At 51.4% G+C, this 19,858-nt stretch overlaps 1 protein-coding gene across 1 annotated transcript in view; it reads left to right on the plus strand.

Moving 5' to 3' along the window:
• The window catches only part of PGK1 (phosphoglycerate kinase 1), a 151,004-nt gene that overhangs the window by 94,611 nt on the left and 36,535 nt on the right, over positions 1-19,858 (plus strand). The window contains exons 7-8 of the mRNA XM_069612589.1: positions 293-407; positions 1,871-2,050. Of these exons, the coding sequence (XP_069468690.1) occupies positions 293-407; positions 1,871-2,050 (295 nt within the window). The remainder of the gene's footprint in view (positions 1-292; positions 408-1,870; positions 2,051-19,858) is intronic.

Genomic DNA, 19,858 nt, shown 5'->3' on the forward strand with positions numbered 1-19,858 from the left:
TACTCCGGGCTAAGTAAACTTGGGCGACAGGGCAGTGGAGGGATCATTGCCTCTTCACAGAGCTGCGGAGTCTAGAAAAATGCTGAGTTGTATTTAGATGGATATTTAAGTGATCTGATCATTTGTTGGCAAACTTTATTTAGCATGAGCATTTGTGAATTTGATGAGTAGCTCTGTAAGATGATGCAAGAACTGGCAGTACAATTTCACTTTATAAAGAGAAGTTGCTGGCTTTGCTCTTGATTTTTGTTTTAGAAGTTTGCTCTAACATTGCTTTTATATTATTGTCTAGAGCGAAGGTGAAGGACAAGATACAGCTGATCAATAACATGCTGGACCAAGTTAACGAGATGATCATTGGGGGCGGCATGGCTTTCACATTCCTTAAAGTTCTCAATAACATGGAGGTATGAAAGAAACTGGTTCTAATTCTTGATTAAGTCTTTTTGATTGAGAAAGTAGTGCCTGTATTGCTTGAGGGAATCTAACCACTGTTCTTCATATTTCCAATTTCCTGGACAGTCAAGCCTCACAAATGTCTGTTTCCCTTTGCTTTAATAAAAAACATTGCTGGATTATGAATTATCATTTTAAATGGGTTATCCTAGTCACGTACAGAGCTGTTACATTTTAGCAAAACATTTTGTCACTGTTCCAAACGGAACACCAATCTATTTGGGGTTACCAGGGTGTCTAACGTGAAGGGGCAGGTTGGCTAACAGTGTGGTGCCAAACTAGTCTGTATTAGGCCCCATCTTTGGTTATCTGTAATGGGCTGAAGGCAAGGCTGTGATGAGGTAATCTGGTCATCTGCAAGAGTAGTTGTAGTTGGTGATGATGGCTTTGGGAACTCCCAGGTAACACAAATTTAGCGTGTTACAGCTTTGATGGCGAAGACTATTGTAGTGTACTACAAGATGGGAGAGGGGCTAAGGTGGCTATAAAAGAGGCTTTTCTCTGATCAATTCCATTTCTAAATTGATGCACACACCCAACAGTGCTAGGGAGCATATAAAGAGAATCTACACTTTGCCACTGCAAATGTTTGGGGAAGCCTTATTTGAAGTTCTTTCCATTTCTGGAGGCAGTCCCTGCAACTGGATCCAAGGTAGCCTATATGGGAGCTGGCAACATGTTGCAAGGTCTGCAACCAAGTGGCTACATAAGTATCTCTGCAAGGTCTTGATTTTGTGGTCTGATGGAGACCTGCTCTGTTGGGGACCTTTTTTTTTTTTTAAACACACCAGGATCATAAATTCAGGTTATCAGGTGGGCCTAATCCTATCTTCATGTGGTGCCAACACAGTGGTTCAAAGGGGACTTGAGTGGAAAAGTGGGACGTTTGAGTTATATTGAAGCAATTACCCTATATAAAAGTAGTGCAGATTCCAAAAGGGCTGGACCAGGTTTAATAAACAGATGACCAAGCCAGTGGCTGTATAATAGACTTTATGGCCATCACCTTTTATTCATGGTCCATATGTAGATTGGAGTAATCTTGTTCTTGATGTTGGTGCAACCTGTTATTCAGCAACAAATTATCGCACTTCCATTTTAGTGTCCAACAAATTTCTGCAGCACGGTTCACCGGGACAGGGATGATTGTGCTGCACCGGAGACATATTTAGTTACTAACTCTGTCATCCTCTGCTGCCTGCATCCGTTTCATGCATATTTTTCTCTGCGCAGTTTTCCCTGTTTTTTAGCAATGAAAATGCAGAAATTATTGCTAATTTAAAAGGTGGTTTCAAGACCTTTCTTGTGCTCCCTGCATGCTGGAGACTGTTTGCTTTATTTACTGCATGACCACATCCTTGGATAATAGCTTCTCAAGCCCGGCATTAACTTCGTTTTTGGTCCTGTCCTTCAGATTGGCACGTCACTCTATGATGAGGAAGGAGCCAAGATTGTGAAGGAACTCATGGCAAAGGCTGAGAAGAATGGTGTGATCATCACCCTTCCTGTCGACTTTATCACTGCAGATAAGTTTGATGAAAACGCCAACACAGGAACTGCCAGCGTGGCTACAGGAATACCTCAGGGCTGGATGGTGAGATTTATTTTATTTTTCTCTTCCGAATTCCCCCGCCCCACAAACTTTGCATTGCAAAGGTAAAACTCTTGAGATTCGTTTGAAAAGGAGGCACAATCCAAGTATTCAATGGTGGATGAATGCGTCACCATCGCAAGTGCCACAACCTCGAATCCTAGGTCACCATATAGAGTCTTCACTGATGGGTTCAAAAGTAAATCTTCCTCCGTGTAAGTTTGAAGTCCCTGCCTAGCTCTGGCAACATGAGGCCATGCATTTCCATTTTCCATGTTTAACTCCCCTTGTTCCCGATGGAGTCTTCATTTGATGCAAACGCTAATTGTGGGCCCAATAGAAGCAGGGTTCCAAAAGGTGCATAGTTTCCTTTACAGGTCTGCCCTCTGCCTCTTGTGTGGGCTCAACTGGTTAGTGGGGAGGCCCTCCAATGAGGCATCAACAAAGAAGGGTAAAGCAGGGCCCAAATGATCTGGGACTAGTAGGAAAGTGTTACTATGCAGCATTTTGACTCGCCACATGAAATGTGTAAACACATTTTAATCACCACCCAAACTGACGCCATACACACATTGCTTTGTAAAATGTTCTGGCGTGTTCAGAGGGGCTAGTTTTATTACCACTTGTACTTTATAGATCATTTAAATATTGTAAAACACATGTCTGTCCTACTCCTGACTTTAGTTGTTAATGCTGTAACATCTACTTGGTACTAAAGTAAATTCTGACTTCTTGTAGAGCACACCTCGTTTCTGTTTTTTAAATGGAACCTTCCTTTGCCGTTAACACTCTCACCTCTTAGCAATCACAACTTTTTTTCCATACAGTAACTTTAGGTTTCATTGTTTCTTTCATGCTATATTCTTTCCCCTTTATCTGCCTATATATACTCTAAGGAGCACTGGTAGAGCACAGACTCTTGAACCATTATGGCAGCTTAAAGTATCTGATTTAGGATGAGGTTTTGAAAGCCAGAATCAAGTCCGGTTCTGTCGGACAGCCGTCCTGTTTCTTGAAATGCAGGTACTTCAATGTCCTGGTGTCTCTGGCACTATATTTATGCTACTTGCTATGTTATTTACTCTTATAAAAGCATTTGACGCTGCAGGCCTAACCATGGAACACTGCCACCCTGCAGAACACACTTGACAGTTTGGTCTGCTGATCATTGTTTAAAACTCAGTTGCTTATGTAATTTCCCACAGTTTTTCTCCAAGGCTCAGATCATCTACAAATGCCCATTGCTGAAGCTATCTGCAACTTGCTGCACATGTATAATCCATATGTGTAAGCATTGGAGGGCTGAGCTCTCGCACAGCAGTGCATGCTTGCATATAAGAAGTAATTTGAGCAAGTGTCGCATGCCCCAGAGCCACCCAGCAGCCATTACTGGAAGTTCACCTCCAGGTCAGTCACATGAGCAAAGCATGGTTGGTATGCAAATTGACCCAAATGCAACTTTTTGACTTCAAAAAGTTGTAGTGCTGTTTGACGCATTGCTTAATCGACCCAAGACAGTTGTCAAAGATGCGGAAATCCTTCCAGGCATGAACCAACATAGACTTTGCCTTTGAACAAGCCTTTGTTCCCTGAGCACATAATGGTTGTGTTGTCATCAGCCAGTAAGTGTTGTTTTTTTTAAAATCCTTTTTCCATAAAGATAACGCATGTTCTCCAGCATTGGAACTTTCATGGATTCACATGCTGTGAATATTCCCCGTCAGGCTGGGAAACCTGTCACTTTAGCCTAGCGTTTTCCTATAGAAAACCTGGACACTAACGTCCTTTTTGGATGCTTTAGTCCCCACCAATAGGATGTGGGATATAAATAGCCCCGCCCCTGCAGCTTCTCTTCAGATTTCAACTGTCTCCAAGCTGTTGGGATCACCTTGTGTTCGTGTTTATTGCACGTGCGTCTTGCTACTCGAGAGTTAGATGGCTTCAGCAGCTCTGAAGTCTCTTTTCCGGCCCTGTGCTACTTGTGGCCTGAAGAAGGTATATGAAGGTGATGGCCATATGGATTGCCTCTACTGCCTTTACCCCCCAATCACTCGGCAGACTCTTGCGAGATTTGTAATGGGTTCTCGCAGAAGAGTCTTAAGGACCTCAATAGGTGGCTTGTCTGTTGTCTCAATGAGAGCACTTATGCAGCCTCGGAGGTGGGGTCGGTCCGGAGTCTGTTCTCTCAGCGGGCTGTGAAGTCTGCGGCACATCGCCGGGCAGCGTCGGCCAAACCTCCGCCAAGAAGCATCGTCCTGCTTTGCCAGCGTCTGAGGTGGGGAAGGGTAGGAGATCTTCCAGTAAGCAGCTGTCGAAGGGTTCCTCTTCGTCCAAGCATGGTCGGTCGGACCATTCCTGGGGGTCTGATAGTAGGCCCGAGTGTTAGGGAGAATTCTCTGTAAAGGCTAATTTCCCAAACCTAGTGAGTCCTCCAGCAGCTTTGCTGGGTTTTTGGGGTTAATTTTTTTTCTCCTGCTAAGAGTGACTCTTTTTCCTCCCACTCTTAGACATGATTTGAGGTGTTCCTTTGACTTTGTATGTGTTTTATGGGCTATGGGATCCTTTACCCCATAGGGCTTTGTGTTTTTGGTATGTGGGTTACACAGCACCCTCCGTGCAGTAACCCAGGGGTGTCGTAGCAACTACTACTGTCTCCCAGGGCATGTAAAGTCACCATTGGCTTTACTAGTCTCAAATTGTGAACAGAACCAGTACAAACCATCATATTGTGGACGTACTGGTCGGGGCAATTCGATTGCCCCGGGGTCTGTTCGAGGGGGCACTGTCCAGTCCCCCCCGACCGAGTTTTGGCTGGTGGCAGTGGATACTACTTTTTATATTCGACCGCAAATATATTCCTATGGGATTTCCCCATTGTTCGAGGCTACCACTTTTTAAAATAGCCTCGAACATACCGCCGGCTTATTAAATTAATATAAATTCACCGGTTGGTATTTTTTGCCGAAACTTGGTTCCAAAATGGCGTTTGTGTACGCTTCTGTGACTCCAACCCAAGTCGAGCCCTTTGTTCGACTTTTTGGCGGGTTTCTCCACAGAAGCCTCCAAAAGTGGTGCCACTCTGTCTGGGTACCACAGGGGGTGTGGGAGGGGGTTTAGGCACCCTGGACTGAGTTGCCTCAGCAACTCAAGCCGCACTCTTGTGTGATTGGCACCACGTAGCATGTTTGAGTGACAGCTGGGCTGAATGAATGGGGGTTTTCTGCATAAAAGCAGGGCTTTGGGGACTGGAACTTCAAAAGTCGCCACAGGACCTAAAGAATCCGATGAGGGAGAAGCCGAGCCGACCTGCAACGACACCACCGGTGGAGCCCTGCTGAAACGTCTCACCACTTTAACCGACGACAGAGGAGATCTCCAGCCCGGAGAGTCTTCTTCCTTTGACTGGTGGCGATAACCAGTTTGCCCGTCTTTTCGCCTTTCTGGACCATCTCGTGGCCGCTTTGCCCATGCCAAGCACCCCGGCAACCGGAATACCACGGTTTACCACTACTGCAAAGAAAAGGGTGGTACCTTGTAACCGGGAAACTCAGCGGCTGGTTTCTTCCCTGGCAGCGCAACGACCTCCAGCTTTCCTCCACGTCGAGACCACCTCTTCCTCAGAACGAAACACCGACTTGCACCCGCTGCCAGGAACAACTGCCCCCGCTGGAGTGTTCTTCCCATTTTCAGGTACTGTGTCCCGCCTGACTTCCCTTGCGACAGATCGTTCGGGGTGACAGTAAATCCTCGACTTTCTAACCTGGGTTAGCCTGGGACCTGTTAACTAACTTTTCCTGAATTGATCTCAATCTTTTGTGAACTATCTACCAAGACTCTTTGGGCATAACCCCACTGTGTGATCCTGGACACATTTCGCTTGCTCTCTCTAAGAGTGGGCCTGGCATTTGAACTTCTTTGCTCTCCAGTAGACTTTGCCTAACCTGCCTCACTGTGGTTCTTTGAAAAGTATTGAAATTTGTGTGCCTTCATAACTCTGCCCTTTCCCCTCCCTTTTTAATAACTTAAGCGCTCACCTCTGTCTGAAAATAAGTGGTGCTTCTCCAGCATGGGGTCTGGCATGGATTCACATGCTCATGAATATTCCCCGTCGTCAGGCAGGGAATCCTCGGTATAGAAAATATCAGTTTCGTTTCTGATCTGTCTTTCTTAGTAGTAACCAATCACTGGTCTCTGGGTCATACTGCCCCCAGCCAATGACTGCCCTCTCCCTAAGACCCGCCTCTGGCAGCCATCCTCAGATTTTTTTACCGCACATTCAAGTGTTGGTAGTCCTTGTGCTGTAGCTCTGGAGCTTTTGCTGCGCGTTCGCCCTTTTTCAGGAGATTTTTCTCTATTTTCAGTTAGAGCCTCAAGCTCCACCGTTTCTACATCCGATCAAAGGGGACCCGTTTCGGAGTTTTCTACGCCCCTCAAGGGTGAAGACTTTGTCGAGTTACGCTTTTGGAGGATTCCAGAAGTTCCGAAGCCTACCCCGGACATGGCCCAGGAGAAAGGAAGCTCGACCCCCGGGAAGCTGTTCAGGACCTGCCCTGGATGCCAGCTTCAGAATGTGTTCAAGGAGGACGAGCATTCGTTATGACTCTACTGTGTCCATGAGGACAAGACGCACATGGAGAAGGACTGTGCGTTTTGTGGGAACATGTCGGAGCGGACCATGAAGGATCGCCACCTCCGTGAGCCAACTGGCTGGAAGGGAAGAGCCCGTCAGACGAGAAGAAGTCGAAGCGGTATTCTAAGTCCTGTGAGGGCGCCCCGGCGACGGGGGGCCCAACAAAGGGCCAAGCACCACGAGTCAGCGGGCACCAGGAGAACCGAACGGTCGGGTTCCGTGGCTGCCAGGCAGGGCGCATTCTCCCCGGCGCCGTCAACCACGAGCCAACGCTCTGACTCTGGTAAGAGGAAGTCCGAGAACCTGGCAAAGCTTCTGGAGAGGCCCCGGTCGATCTCGAAGATTCTGGCAGAGGGGGAGCGAGGCTCGGACCACCCCCCTCCCCCCAAGGTGAAGGTCCCAGGTGTACAGAAGGTGACGATGGCCTTAATTCACCCTGCTAATACCTAGATTGAGGATGTCGCAGCGGCCCTGGCTCAGCCTGTGGAGGCTACGCCAGTGGAGGCGACCTCAGGATCCAGAGTCTCCCTGCCACCGCAGAGGGAGTCGTCTTTCAGGCCCATTGAGAAGACCCCCACAAAGTCCTCGTTGGAAAAGGAGGGGGAGGGGCAGGTGGCCATCGTGGATACACACGACCTCTGAAGAAGAGCTCATTGAAGTAGTGGAGGAGGCCCAGCCCATCGGGAGGGATCCCGACGAGGGCGACGACGAGAGCGATGGTGTCGCCGACGAGGTTCCCCTCGCGCCCGTCGTTTCCGGTGCCGCATGACACTTCAGCGGCCATTTTGTCAGCAATTCAGTCCTTATGCTCGGAGATAAGGACAAGGTTGCCCCTCCCCCCTGACGGAGGTACCTGATCCAGACCCGACGGGGGAACCAGAGCTGGGACCTTCGGAAAGTCCACCGCATAAGGGGAGGACGCATCCTCTGCCACCTCTCCCACATCTGCGGCCTGCTCTGCCTTCCCCCCGGTCTACTACCCACGGGGATGATACAGGCACGGACACAGCTACGACAGGTACAGAAGACGGGACGTGTCCCCTGTCGCCCCCCTGCACCCCCCCCCCCTGCACCCCCCCTCCCCCCTGCTCGGGCGTCCCCACCCGACGAGATTGGATCCTTCCATGCCATGATTTCCAGGCCATCCAAGCTCTTCCAGCTCTGCCAAGAAGAGAAGGAAGGGTTCCTTTACCAACGGCGCGAGGCTAAAAGGAAGACTGTCCCCGCCGTACCACTTCTTGAGGACATCTGGGATGAGGGGCTCGCCCTTCTCAAGAACCCTACCACGGTGCCTGCAAAGAGGGACCGGTACGAGAAGTACCGGGTCCCCGACGCTGCCCCTTGTGCCTTCGGGAGCAACCTATCCCGGATTCGGTCGTCTCGGCGGCGGCAAAGAAGAAAGCTGGGGGGGCATCGGCCTTGACATCAACTTCCCTGCCGGACAGCAAGGGCAGGAAGCTGGACACGATGGAACGACGGGTCATCTCATCCGCAGCAACGACTATTAAGGCGGCCAACGCCCTGGCTATCGTAGCCCGCTACGACAGGGAGTTGTGGTTCAAAATCGCCCCTCTATTGGACTTCCTTCCGGACGCCAAAAGGGCTGAGGCCCTTGAAATCTTACAGGAAGGTGAGACTGCTTCGGACCATGCCATCATGGTGGCAACGGACATCGCCGACACCGGTTTCCGTCAGTTGGGCAACGGCGTTTGCCTGAGACGACGAGGATGGCTCAAGGCGACGGATTTCCGCCAGGACGTACAAACCAAGGTTTTGGACATGCCCTTCGACGGGAACAACCTGTTTGGGAAGGCGGTTGATGAGTCCCTTCAGGCCATCAAGACAGACACGTAGACTGCCCGGGCACTGGGAGTACTCCAACAATGACGGCCGTCCTTTCGGAGCTCCGGAGGCAGACAAGGTGCCTCCAAGGGTTCCGGCAGTGGCTCCTCGACGTACCGCCAAGCGGCAAGATCTTCGTCTCAGGAGGCCTACAGGGGACGCAGCAAGTCAGGTGGTGCCCGTCATCGCCGACGGGGAGGTCAAGGAGGCAAGGCGGCCTCCAAACAAGATTGAACCGACCGTGGGGTCGGGGCCCCCGCCGAAGCACCCCGGTGGGAGGCCGGCTGGCGAGGTTCGTCAGCGTGTGGGAGTCCATCTCCACCGACCGTTGGGTGCTGGATGCCCTGGCCCAAGGGCACGCCCTTGAGTTCCAGAAGAAGTGCCCTTGCGTTCCACCCGTGGCCAGGAAGGAAAATCACATCCCTCAACTACTGTTGGAAGTAAGGGCGATGCTCAAGAAAGGTGCCATCGAGCTCGTCCCAAAGAGGCTTCGGGGCTCCAGAGTTTACCCAAGGTACTTCCTCGTAAAGAAGACAGGAGGATGGCGTCCCATCCTGGAACTGCGACCACTGAACAAGTACATCAAGGCACAGAAGTTCCGGATGGTCGCCCTCCAGCACGTGCTGGGACAGCTGGAGGAGGGCGATTTCCTATTGTCGTTGGACTTGGAGGATGCTTACTTCCACATCCCCAGTCTAAAAAGACACCGAAGGTTCCTCAGGTTCGTGGTCCAAGGGCGGCACTACCAGTTCAAGGCCCTCCCGTTCGGATTGAAGTCTGCACCCAGGGTGTTTACCAAGTGCCTCGCACCGGTGGCGGTGCGGCTGCACCTGCGGGGATCCACGTCTACCCCTACCTGGACGACTGGCTCATCCGTGCAAGGACAAGGGAGCTCGCCGTGGAGCACACTGCAAAGACCGTCCAGCTGCACACGGACCTGGTGTTCTCCAACTTTCCATAATACCACCTGGTCCTGTCGCAAGTCGCCCTTTTTCTGGGAGCCAAGCTCGACACAGTGGCGCGGCTGGCCTCGCCGTCGGAGGAAAGGACCAGGACCATCCTGGGCAAGGTGCAGCGTCTGCTGGCCACGGACATGGCCAGGGTAAAATCTATCAAGTCCCTCCTCTGGATGATGTCCTCCTGCATTTATCGGGTGTGCCTTTGCAGGCTTCGGATGTGCCCCTTACAAGAGTAAGGGGCACGCTGGCTCCAGTCGACGGGCAGCTTCGAGGACAGGATCCCACTCAACGAGACGTTCCGTCAGGCGATCCGGTGGTGGGGTACCCGCTCATCTGTCGGCGGGCACAGACTTTCAGACCCCAGCTCACCACGTGACTGACGATGGATGCCTCCCTGGAAGGTTGGGGAGCGCACTCCGGAGATCTTCACGCGAGAGGCCTTTGGCTCCCAGAGGAGAAGTCACTCCACATCAACTTCTTGGAGCTCCGCGCAGTGTTCTGGGCCCTCAGGTCTTTTCTTCCATCCCTCAAGGGCAAGGTGGTGAGGATCTTCACTGACAACACCACCACGATGTTCTACATCCGGAAGCAGGGCGGAACCAGATCCCCCTGCCCTATCCAAGGAATCCCAGGATCTGTGGCATTGGGCCGTCGCCCAAAGGATGTTTCTGGTGCCTTCATCTGGCAGGAATAAAAAACGCCATCGCTGACTCACTCAGCAGAGAACTGCGCTCGTGCCACGAGTGGGAACTACGCCAGGATCAAGTGCATCGACTCTTCCGACGATGGGGCGAACCTCAGATTGATCTCTTCGCGACGAACGCCAAGTGCCGGAGGTTCGCCAGCCGGTTCCCCCAGCCGAGGAGCATGGGCGATGCTTTCTCGTTCCCCCCTGGGACGGCCTATTTCTTTATGCGTTCCCTCCGCTGCTGTTGCTGCGTGGCCGAGACAGATCTGGTTCCTTCTGGACTTGTCAGCGTCCACACCAGTCAAGCTGCCGACGGACGCGGATCTTCTCTCCAGAGAAGGAGGCGCCATTCTTCAGCACAACCCAGAGTCGCTGAACTTGCAGGCCTGGCTCCGGCAGCACTAGAGCTTGGAGGGTACAACATCCCAGCCGACTGCAGAGAGGTTCTTGCAAAGGCCAGGGCGTCCTCAACTCTCAAGTGCTACGTACATAAATGGAAGAGGTTCTCTGTCTGGTGCCGTGCACAGATTAACCCTCTGCGGATTACGGCCCCTCAAGTATTGCCGTACCTACTGTCATTGGCCAAGTCTGGACTAGCTTACGCTTCCATCAAGATACATCTGGCCGCCATCTCACGATATGCCAGAACTACGGGACGGGCGTCCTTGTGGTCTCATCGGCTGGTGAAGGAATTTATGAAAGGATTGTTCCGATCATTCCTGCCGGTGAAGGCCCCTGCCCCGGCGTGGGAGCTCAACATGGTGCTGACCAGGCTCATGGGAGGGCCCCATTTGAGCCTATGCATTCGGCACCGTTGAAGTTTCTGTCGTGGAAGACAGCATTTCTCGTGGCCATCACCGCTGCACGATGAGTGGGAGAGATCCAGGCCCTATCTTGCAAGCCACCATACTTGACGTTTCACGACACAAGGGTGGTGCTGAGGACGCACCCCTCCTTCATGCCCAAGGTGCCGTCGGACTTCCACCTCAACGAACCCTTGGTGTTGCCAGTTTTCTTCCCGTCGCCTTCGTCGCTGGCTGAGAGGACTCTGCACTCGCTGGACGTAGCTAGAGCGCTGAAGTTCTACGTGGACCGCACGAAGAGTTTTCGGAAGACATCACAGCTGTTTGTAAACTTTGGGCCTGTGAATCAAGGGAAGGCTCTCTCGAAGGCTTCCATTTCCAGATGGCTCTCCGGCTGCATCATGCACTGTCACCGGTTGGCAAACCGACCGCTGCCCGGCCGTCAGAGCCCACTCGACCAGAGCGATCGCTGCTACCACGGCGTTCCTATCTGGTGTGCCCCTGCTCGACATCTGCAGGGCTGCGTCGTGGAGGTCGACACACACCTTCACGAGATTCTACTTCGTTGACTGGGATTCCAGGGAGGAGTCCAGGGTCGGCCAAGCAGTGCTGCGCAACCTGTTCGCTTAAGGTGAGCCTGGTGAGGAGGTAAGAGATGCTTAATGTTGAGTTTTGATGTAATGCTTAATATTGAGCCTGTTGCCACTTCCCGTGGTTGTGCATGTGTATACTGCTATGTATTCTTATATTCATGAGCATGTGAATCCATGCCAGACCCCATGCTGGAGAAGGAACAAGTTACTTAACTGTAACTGTTGTTCTCCAGCATGGGTCTGGCATGGATTCACATGCGAACCCTCCCGCCTACCCCTCTGCTGCTCTTCACTTGGTCATACTGCCACTTTACGTGCTACCAAATCTGAGGATGGCTGCCAGAGGCCGGGCTTAGGGAGAGGGCAGTCATTGGCTGGGGGGCAGTATGACCCAGAGACCAGTGATTGGTTACTACTAAGAAAGACGCATCGGAAACGAAACTGATACTGATTTTTTTTTTTTTTCTATACCGAGGATTCCCGGCCTGACGGGGATTATTCATGAGCATGTGAATCCATGCCAGACCCATGCTGGAGAACAGTTACAGGTAAGTAACTTGTTCCTTTTCATTAAGACTTGTCTAATAAGTAATCAGGGTTGTATATATAATAGTAACTGTGTGTTGGAATTTACTTACCTCTCTAGTGTAATTTACAAGTGTCTCTTTAAATAATTATACTTTTACACCAAAGCTCTGGTCAGTGTTTGCTTGTGCTACTGTATCTCTGTACATATTGTGCATACTCTATATACTGCCTAACTCATCGTGAGAGGAGTCTGACTGCTCAGCCACAGCTACCAGGTAAATCTGGAAGGTACAGACTGCTACCAATTGGGTTTACTGTCAATCACCTGTATTCCTAAATCTTTTGCAGTGGTCCCTGGAACTGCACAGGTTTCTGCCTAACACCGAGAAATCGGCGGTGCAGGAGAAGGTCTTGTCCAAGCCGAGGGAATCTTCTTCGAAGCGCTAGTCTTCCGGGGTCCATCACAGGTCGTCCTCCAGCTTGGACTATTCTAAACACTGGGCAGGTGATGCCAAGAAGGCCGGCTATCCGGTGAAGTCAACGCCGAGGGTGGCTGTGCCGACGACTACAACTTCATCGTCGGACCAGTCGTTGACGGTGGGACTGCAGGCTACACTTCCGTTGACAGTGGTGTCGGCTCCGGCGACAAGTGGTTTCCAGTGGGCCGATGCTGTTCTCGTCCACGTGAGTGGAATCGGAAGGGTTGTCGACGAGTGGGGTGTAGCAGTCTTCCGCCATTTAATTCCTTTTTGCCTGAACACATTTTGCATCAAGGTTCAGCCACTTTTTCAGTGTCATCGGAGGTTGACGACGACCAGGATCCTGTGCTGGTGCCGTCTGCTTTGGGCTTTCAAAGTGTGGGGTCTGTCGACGTCCAGGGGAATGGGCGCTGGTTGACCCAGTCTTTTCTGTCCAAAGTACTATCCATGCTGCAAGTTGTTGGGTCAGCTGGATGCAAGGTTGCCTCCTCCGAATGTGAATCCAATGGTCCCAGGGGTCGAGGTTCCTCTGAGGAAGTCTCCTCCGGCGCAGATGCCATTGCCAGTGAGGGAAGGTCGTCCGCAGTCCTATCCAGAAGAGGGGAGCTGCCCGAGTCTGAGCCAGAGAGTGGGCCACGGGGCACTGTCTACAGCTTGGTTGACGAACGATGCGTGGGATACGGACGTGGAGGTGGAACAGCCATGAGTCTGGCGCCACCAGATGATATTGGGGCATTCCACGCCATGATGGCTAAGGCGTGTGGAGTTTTGATTGGCGCCAGAGGAGGAGCAGGAGGATTGCTTCCTGATTGATCATATGGGCAAAAGAAGGAAGGCTGTCTTCTCTGTGCCTATTCTTGACCATGTGTGGCAGGAGGGCCCTCGCACGATGCACCATCCATTCTCGGAGCTGGCTGTCGAAGGTCGGCTTGAGAAGTTCAAGGCCCTGAGTCTACCCTAAAATGCTTGATGTTGCAGCCCATGAGTCGGTGGTGTTGGCGGCGGCCATCCGGAAAGCCAGAAGTCAACACAAGTTTCTTACTCCTTCGAACAGTGAGGCCAGGCGACTGGATGCCTTCGGGAAGAAGGTTTTGACTGTTGGGGCGGCGACGGTTAACGTGGCAAATTCATTGGCGATCATGGCCCGATAGGATCGCAAAATGTGGCCTAGGCTGGCACCTATTCTGGAACATCTGCGGGAGCAGCACTGCAAGGACGCCATGCTGTTGGTGCGTAAGGGGGGAAGAGGCCTCCAACCACAGCATAAATATTGCTGTAGATCTAGCAGAGTCTGGGTTTAAACAGATTAACAATGGGGTGGTGCTTCGACGACAGGCCTGGCAGTGATTTTCGGCCAGAAGTGCAATACAATGTCCTCCACATGCCCTGAAACGGATGAAGGAGGACACTGAAACAGCTAAGTCCTTACAGAGTGGGCGTTCCTTTTGCTTCTTTCGCCCATTCTGGGGTGCGTCAGGTAATGCCCAGTTTGCTTCTACCAGAGACCGTGGTTTCAGTCGGTCCAGTTATTCCTCGCAAGGTTATCGACAGTCGGCACAGAAGAGTCGGGACTTCCAGTCTAAGCAGAAACGGGGTTCGCATTCCTCAGCTTCTTGAGGGAGGCAAGCTAAGCCGCAACAATGACTGCCTTCAGGACAATGTACTGGGGGGCAGAGTGGCTATGCACGTGGAGAAAAATAACATTGGATCGTTGGGTGTTGGACACAGTGCGTCTAGGCCACTCGGTGTTCCCTGGTTCCCATTCCACCGGTGTTTGGCGTACAGCCGCATCTTGGTTCATATGTTGGAGAAAGGGGCTATTGAACTGGTGCCAGTGGCAGAGAGGGGCCAAGGGGTTTATTCCCGCTACTTTGTGGTGAAGAAGCCCAACGGCAAGTGACGGCCCATTCTGGATCTTCGGGCCTAAGACTGCAACGCCTGAAGTTCCTGATGCTCCCGCTTCAGGAGGTCATCCAGTCGGTGCAGCCGGACGAGTTTCTGGTGTCATTGGATCTACAGGATGCATATTTTCACATTCTTATGCATCGACAGCACCGCAAGTTTCTGCAGTTTGTAGTCAGCGACGAACACTACCAGTTTCGGCTCCTCCCGTTTGGCTTAAAGTCGTCTCCCAGGACGTTCACAAAGTGTTTGGCACCTGTGGCAGCTTTCTCTGACGAGAAGGTGGTCATGTTTACCCCTACCTGGACTATTGGTTGGTGAGGGGTCTGTCACCAGGGAGGCCGCAAGACAGTCTGGTGGGCTACCATGCAGCTTTTGCAACGACTGGGATTTGCAATCAACTTTGAAAAATAGTTTCTGCCGTCCAAGGAGTTGGTGTTTCTCACCCGGCACAATCTGGTGAAACCCTGTGGTGAAACCCTCCAGCGAGCGTGCCAAGAAGTTGCTGCAGAGGGCAGGAAAATGGAAGGAAGGCACAAGGGGGTCGGTCTGAAGCTACTTGTCGCTGCGGGTGGGTGGGTGGGGCGGAGGAGGCATGGCTTTGTGTATTCCGCTGCTGCCAAACTGTCGTCTCTTCATGAGACCGATGCAAGAGTTCCTAGCAGACTGGTGGGCGTAGTGTCGTGGATCTTGTTCTGACAAATTGATGGTCAACAGAAGGCTGGTGGAAGATCTTCGCTGGTGGACCTGCACAGACAATTTGGTACGGGTCATGCCGTTGCTGGAGACAGGCTTCAATGTACGATTTTCGGATGCCTCTCAGATGGGATGAGGTGGGGGCCCTCATCTCAGCGATTCACAGGTGCAAGGCCTGTGGTCTCGGGAGGAATCTCTGTTCCACATCAATGTGGTCGAGTTGAGAGTGGTACACTGGGTCCTCAAGTCGTTTCTACAGCGCATGCGCGGTTCGGTGGTGAGGGTGTTCACTGACAATTCCGCTCAATGTTTTTATCTCGGGGGCACACATTCCCGGGTCCTGTCAAAGGAGGCACAGGATGCTTTGCATTGGGCTCTGGATCACAAGATCAGCACTGTGGTCTCACAAGATCAGCATTGTGGCCTATCTGCCAGGAGTGTTGAATGTTCAGGCGGGCACGCTCAGCAGGGATGCTGGCCAGCTGCACAAGTGGAAGATGGAGCAGCAGGTTTCACTGATCTTCTGGGGTTTGGGGGGGGACATCCCCCGTTGGATCTGTTTGCAACCATCGAAAACCAGCCGTGTCAGGAGTTCGCCAGCAGGATGGCTCATCCAGGGTCTCTGGGGGATGTGTTCTCGTTCCCGTGGATGGGCTGGTTTGCGTATGCGTTTCCGCTCATTTGGCAGACCCTCCAGTGGATTCGGAGATACTGATGCCATGTGATTCTGGTGGCTCCGTGTTGGCCCTGGCAGACCTGGTTCTCCGATCTCCTTCAATTGTCTATGGCAGAGCCGATTCGGTTGGGGGTGGCTCTGGATCACCTGTTTCAGAACGAGGGCAGAGTGTGGCATCACGATCCGACTCTCAGCCTGACTGATTGGCTCCTGACTCCTCAGTTTGGCCATTTAGGTATTTCCCGGAACTGTCAGCGAATTTTGGAGGCAGCAAGGGCTCTCTCCACTAAGATCTCATATGGACTGAAATGGAGAAGGTTTTGCATATGGTGTAAGGCCCAGCCTGGGGTGCACCCTGTGAACATTTCCCCGGAGCAGGTTCTCCCGTACCTGTTGCATTTGGCGGAAGAGGGCCTAGCATTGACCTCCATTAAGGTACATTTGGCGGCGATATCGAGGTGCACTCGGGGGCGTCATGCGGCTCCTCTGTTCAGTGACCGGTTAGTGAAGCATTTTTTGAAGGGGTTGTTTTGAACTTTTCCTCCTATGAAGAAGTTTGCACCATTATGGAGCCTTAATGTGGTACTTTCGGTTCAGAAGAAACCGCCCTTTGAGCCGATGTCAACAAATTCTTTGAAGTTTGTGTCATAGAAGGTAGCGTTTTTGGTGGCTTACGTCCAGGCGGATATACTTGCGATTTCTGAAGGATAAGGTTGTTCTGGCCACTAACTCGTGCCAACGACATTCCACAAACTCCTATTGTTTTGCCCTAGTTTTTTGCTTCAGCATCCACGCCTGCAGAACCAGCCCTACATTCTCTGGACGTTAAGAGGGCGTGAAAGTTTTATTTAAATCGAACTCTGGACTTCAGGAGATTGAGACGCTTGTTTGTGGCGTATGGTTTGTCCAACAAAGGACAGACAGGCTAGCTCTAAACAAGGAGTCTCCCGTTTGGTGTCTTCTATTTCATAGTGCCACACTTAAGCTGGGAAGCCTTTGAGGACGACTCCTAAGGCTCACTCGAGGTCCACGGTTTCGTCGGCGTTATGTTCGGGGATTCCGCTGGTGGACATTTGCCAGGTGGCCTCCTGGGCGGTGCCGCACACCTTTACCCGGCATTACTCTCTGGGACAGCAGAAGGGTGATGTACAGGTGGGACGTGAGGTCCAACAGCGCCTGTTCCAATAAGGTAAACCCCCAGCTTCGGGGTGTTTATTTGAACTTTGTCACTTGATGGATTTGTTTCATATGTGATTAAGTTTTGGTCATTGGTTTGCCTTTACACTCCGCCATGATTGGTACTGCTATGCAATCTATTCGCAGCATGTGAATCCATGAAAGATCCAATGCTAGAGAAGGGAGTAGTTTCTTACCTGTAACTCCATTTTTCCAGCATTGGTATCTTTCATGGATTCACATGTGCCCGCCGGCTGCCCCTGCAGGCAAACCTGGTTCGGATTCCCTGTAATTTGGAAGTTGAACCCTGAAGGGAAGCCAGGGGTGGGGCTATTTATATCCCACGTCCTATTGGGGAGTAAAGCATCCAAAAAGGACGTTGATAGGACACTAAAGTATCGCCGTTTTCCATAGAAAAACGCTAGGTTAAAGTGACCGCGGTTTCCTAGCCTGACTGGGGGAATATTCACAGCATGTGAATCAATGAAAGATACCAACACTGGAGAAATGGAGTTGCAGGTAAGAAACTGCTCCCTTCAGCCCCCTCCCTCCCCAGCACCATGCTGTCAAACTTCCCCCGGCAGTTGAACGAAAATCTGTCTGAGATCTGAACGTCCATACAAAGTATCCCACAACTCATGCCACAACGTTTACTGTGAAGCTCTCTCCACCAGTGTACCCACCACCCTAGATCCATTGCCACCCTGACCCACCTGCATATAGTCCTACGCCAATCTCCAATGTTGGGACTTGCTTATGCCTTCCAGGCCCTTACAATCTCCCTTTTGGCCAGTAACCGATCCAGAGCCAAAAACGTAGTGACTGCCTTACCCCATATGCCAGAGCCTGAGCATACACGATCAGACTGTCAGCTGGTTCCTCACTGCTACCAGCTTGAACGGCCCTTGGACAACCTTTTCCCAAAAAATGCGTTGCTTGATCATATTGCCATCACATGTGTTTTTAAAAGGGGGAACAAAAAGGTTCCCCTCTCCTACACCTCCCAACAGTTTGGATCCGCCCCAGTCACCATCTTGTCAACTCTCACTGGTGCTGTATACACCCTCCGTACAATCTTATATTGTATCCTCTGCAACCGTGCCTTTCTGGACAACTGTTTGTGTGCCTGTTAGGGGAGTTTTCTTAAAGTCCACTTAAGGTAAGACTTCATAAAACTATCCCAATGGTATACAGGTCCCCAACTCCTAGTATCGGTCTGTGCTACTCATGGAACTGTTGGGAAGGGAGCAAGCCCATCCCACCCCTCTAGGCGCTTTAAGGTTTGAGCCCCATTGAAAGAACTATAATAGACCAGGGGTTAGTGGGCACCCTATAAGTCCCCACGCGGTCATAACATTTCTTATGCTTGTGAATCTGCTTTGAATCACATGCTGTGATATAGTCTGACATTTAGTGGTAATCGTGGAGTATTGCATCTGTCAGAAGATCGAAAGGGTACGTCGACATGGGTGCGATTGTAACACTCTGCCTAATGTGACATGTAGTGTAACCAAAATCCCTAGCGTGTTGAGGTCCCTCAGATCGTTTTTTCTTTTTCCACCAACCTCGTCGCCTATGCGGATCTCGCAAGAGTTTTATATTTCTAACTTTGTCCCCACTGTCTTAATCTCCCAACTAATCTTCTCGACCACTGCCTTGTGGGTTCCTGCCGCTGACTACATCAACTGCTCGTCAACTGTCCAACTTCTTGATGACTGTCCACCGCGTTTCCCCAGACCTCCGGCCAGGCCCTTAAGGCTCTGGATTTATTCATCTCTAAGAATGTATTCCCTTTACCCCTCTTTCTCTTCGTCTGGCTGCCGTTACCCTCTGTTATGGGAAGTACACCCTTTATATTTTGCCCGTTAACAGAAAGCTTCCTTGGAAGGATCCTATGCAATTTGTGTCTTCCTCGACCACAGCGAGTGCTCGTGCAAGGCCTGTAAGATCATTCGACCAAAAACCTTGAAATGCAGGCGGACTAAACGGTGGACAGCCTATGCTATGCAGACCGAAAGCTTTTAGCTTTTACCCCGTAGGTGCCTTCGCCTCGGATGGCGAGGAAGCCATCGACCTTTCGGCGCAGCCTTCAGGCTCCCAAATGCCCGTCCCCGGCCCTGACACAGACCACCGGCTCCGTTTATGGTAAGATCACACCCCGGTGACAAGGGCACCCACAGCCTAAGGATAAAAAACACAGAACCCCTAAGGCCTCTTCATCAATCGTCGAGTACGCCTACAACGCCAACAGGGCAGCTGTAAAGTTCGACAACACCTTCGGAACCTCATGATTCGGTGCCCTCCATGCACCTGCTTTCGTGGCATGCGACTGGGCATCCCTCTAGAAGAGGCGTTCACCCTAAAAAAGAAAATGCTGTGGTCGATGCATCGTCCAAGGGTGCACAAGTACCTAAGGCCTCGGAGTCACTGACCACGACTGCGCTGTCGGGTATGTCAACCTTCGATACAACTGCCAAAATTCACGAAAACCTTGCGGCTATCATTTCGGTGGCCTCGGAGCACAAGGGCACCCCCTCCCGTCGAGAGGTATTCTGAAGTCCCACAGCCTCTCCAAGGCCTTATTGGGAACATCTTCCCCCCGCCTGGGCAATCTTACAACCTTCATGCCCTTCTGCCTCTTCCCTATGGACTAGGAGACGTTTGAGAAATACATGTTTGTAAAGTCAATACATTGGGCAATTTTGTCCAGGTACATTGCACCAGAAAGATGCAGGGAAACTGCAGAAATTACCCATCTCTCCACAGGGACACTAGGAAGATATCTTGGATGTCCCAGAGGACCAACACAGGAGGATACTTATGAAGACGATCCTTTTGC

Source organism: Ambystoma mexicanum, chromosome 5p, assembly GCF_040938575.1.
Source record: "Ambystoma mexicanum isolate Mex_15411 chromosome 5p, UKY_AmexF1_1, whole genome shotgun sequence".
In the NCBI taxonomy this organism is placed as follows: domain Eukaryota; kingdom Metazoa; phylum Chordata; class Amphibia; order Caudata; family Ambystomatidae; genus Ambystoma; species Ambystoma mexicanum.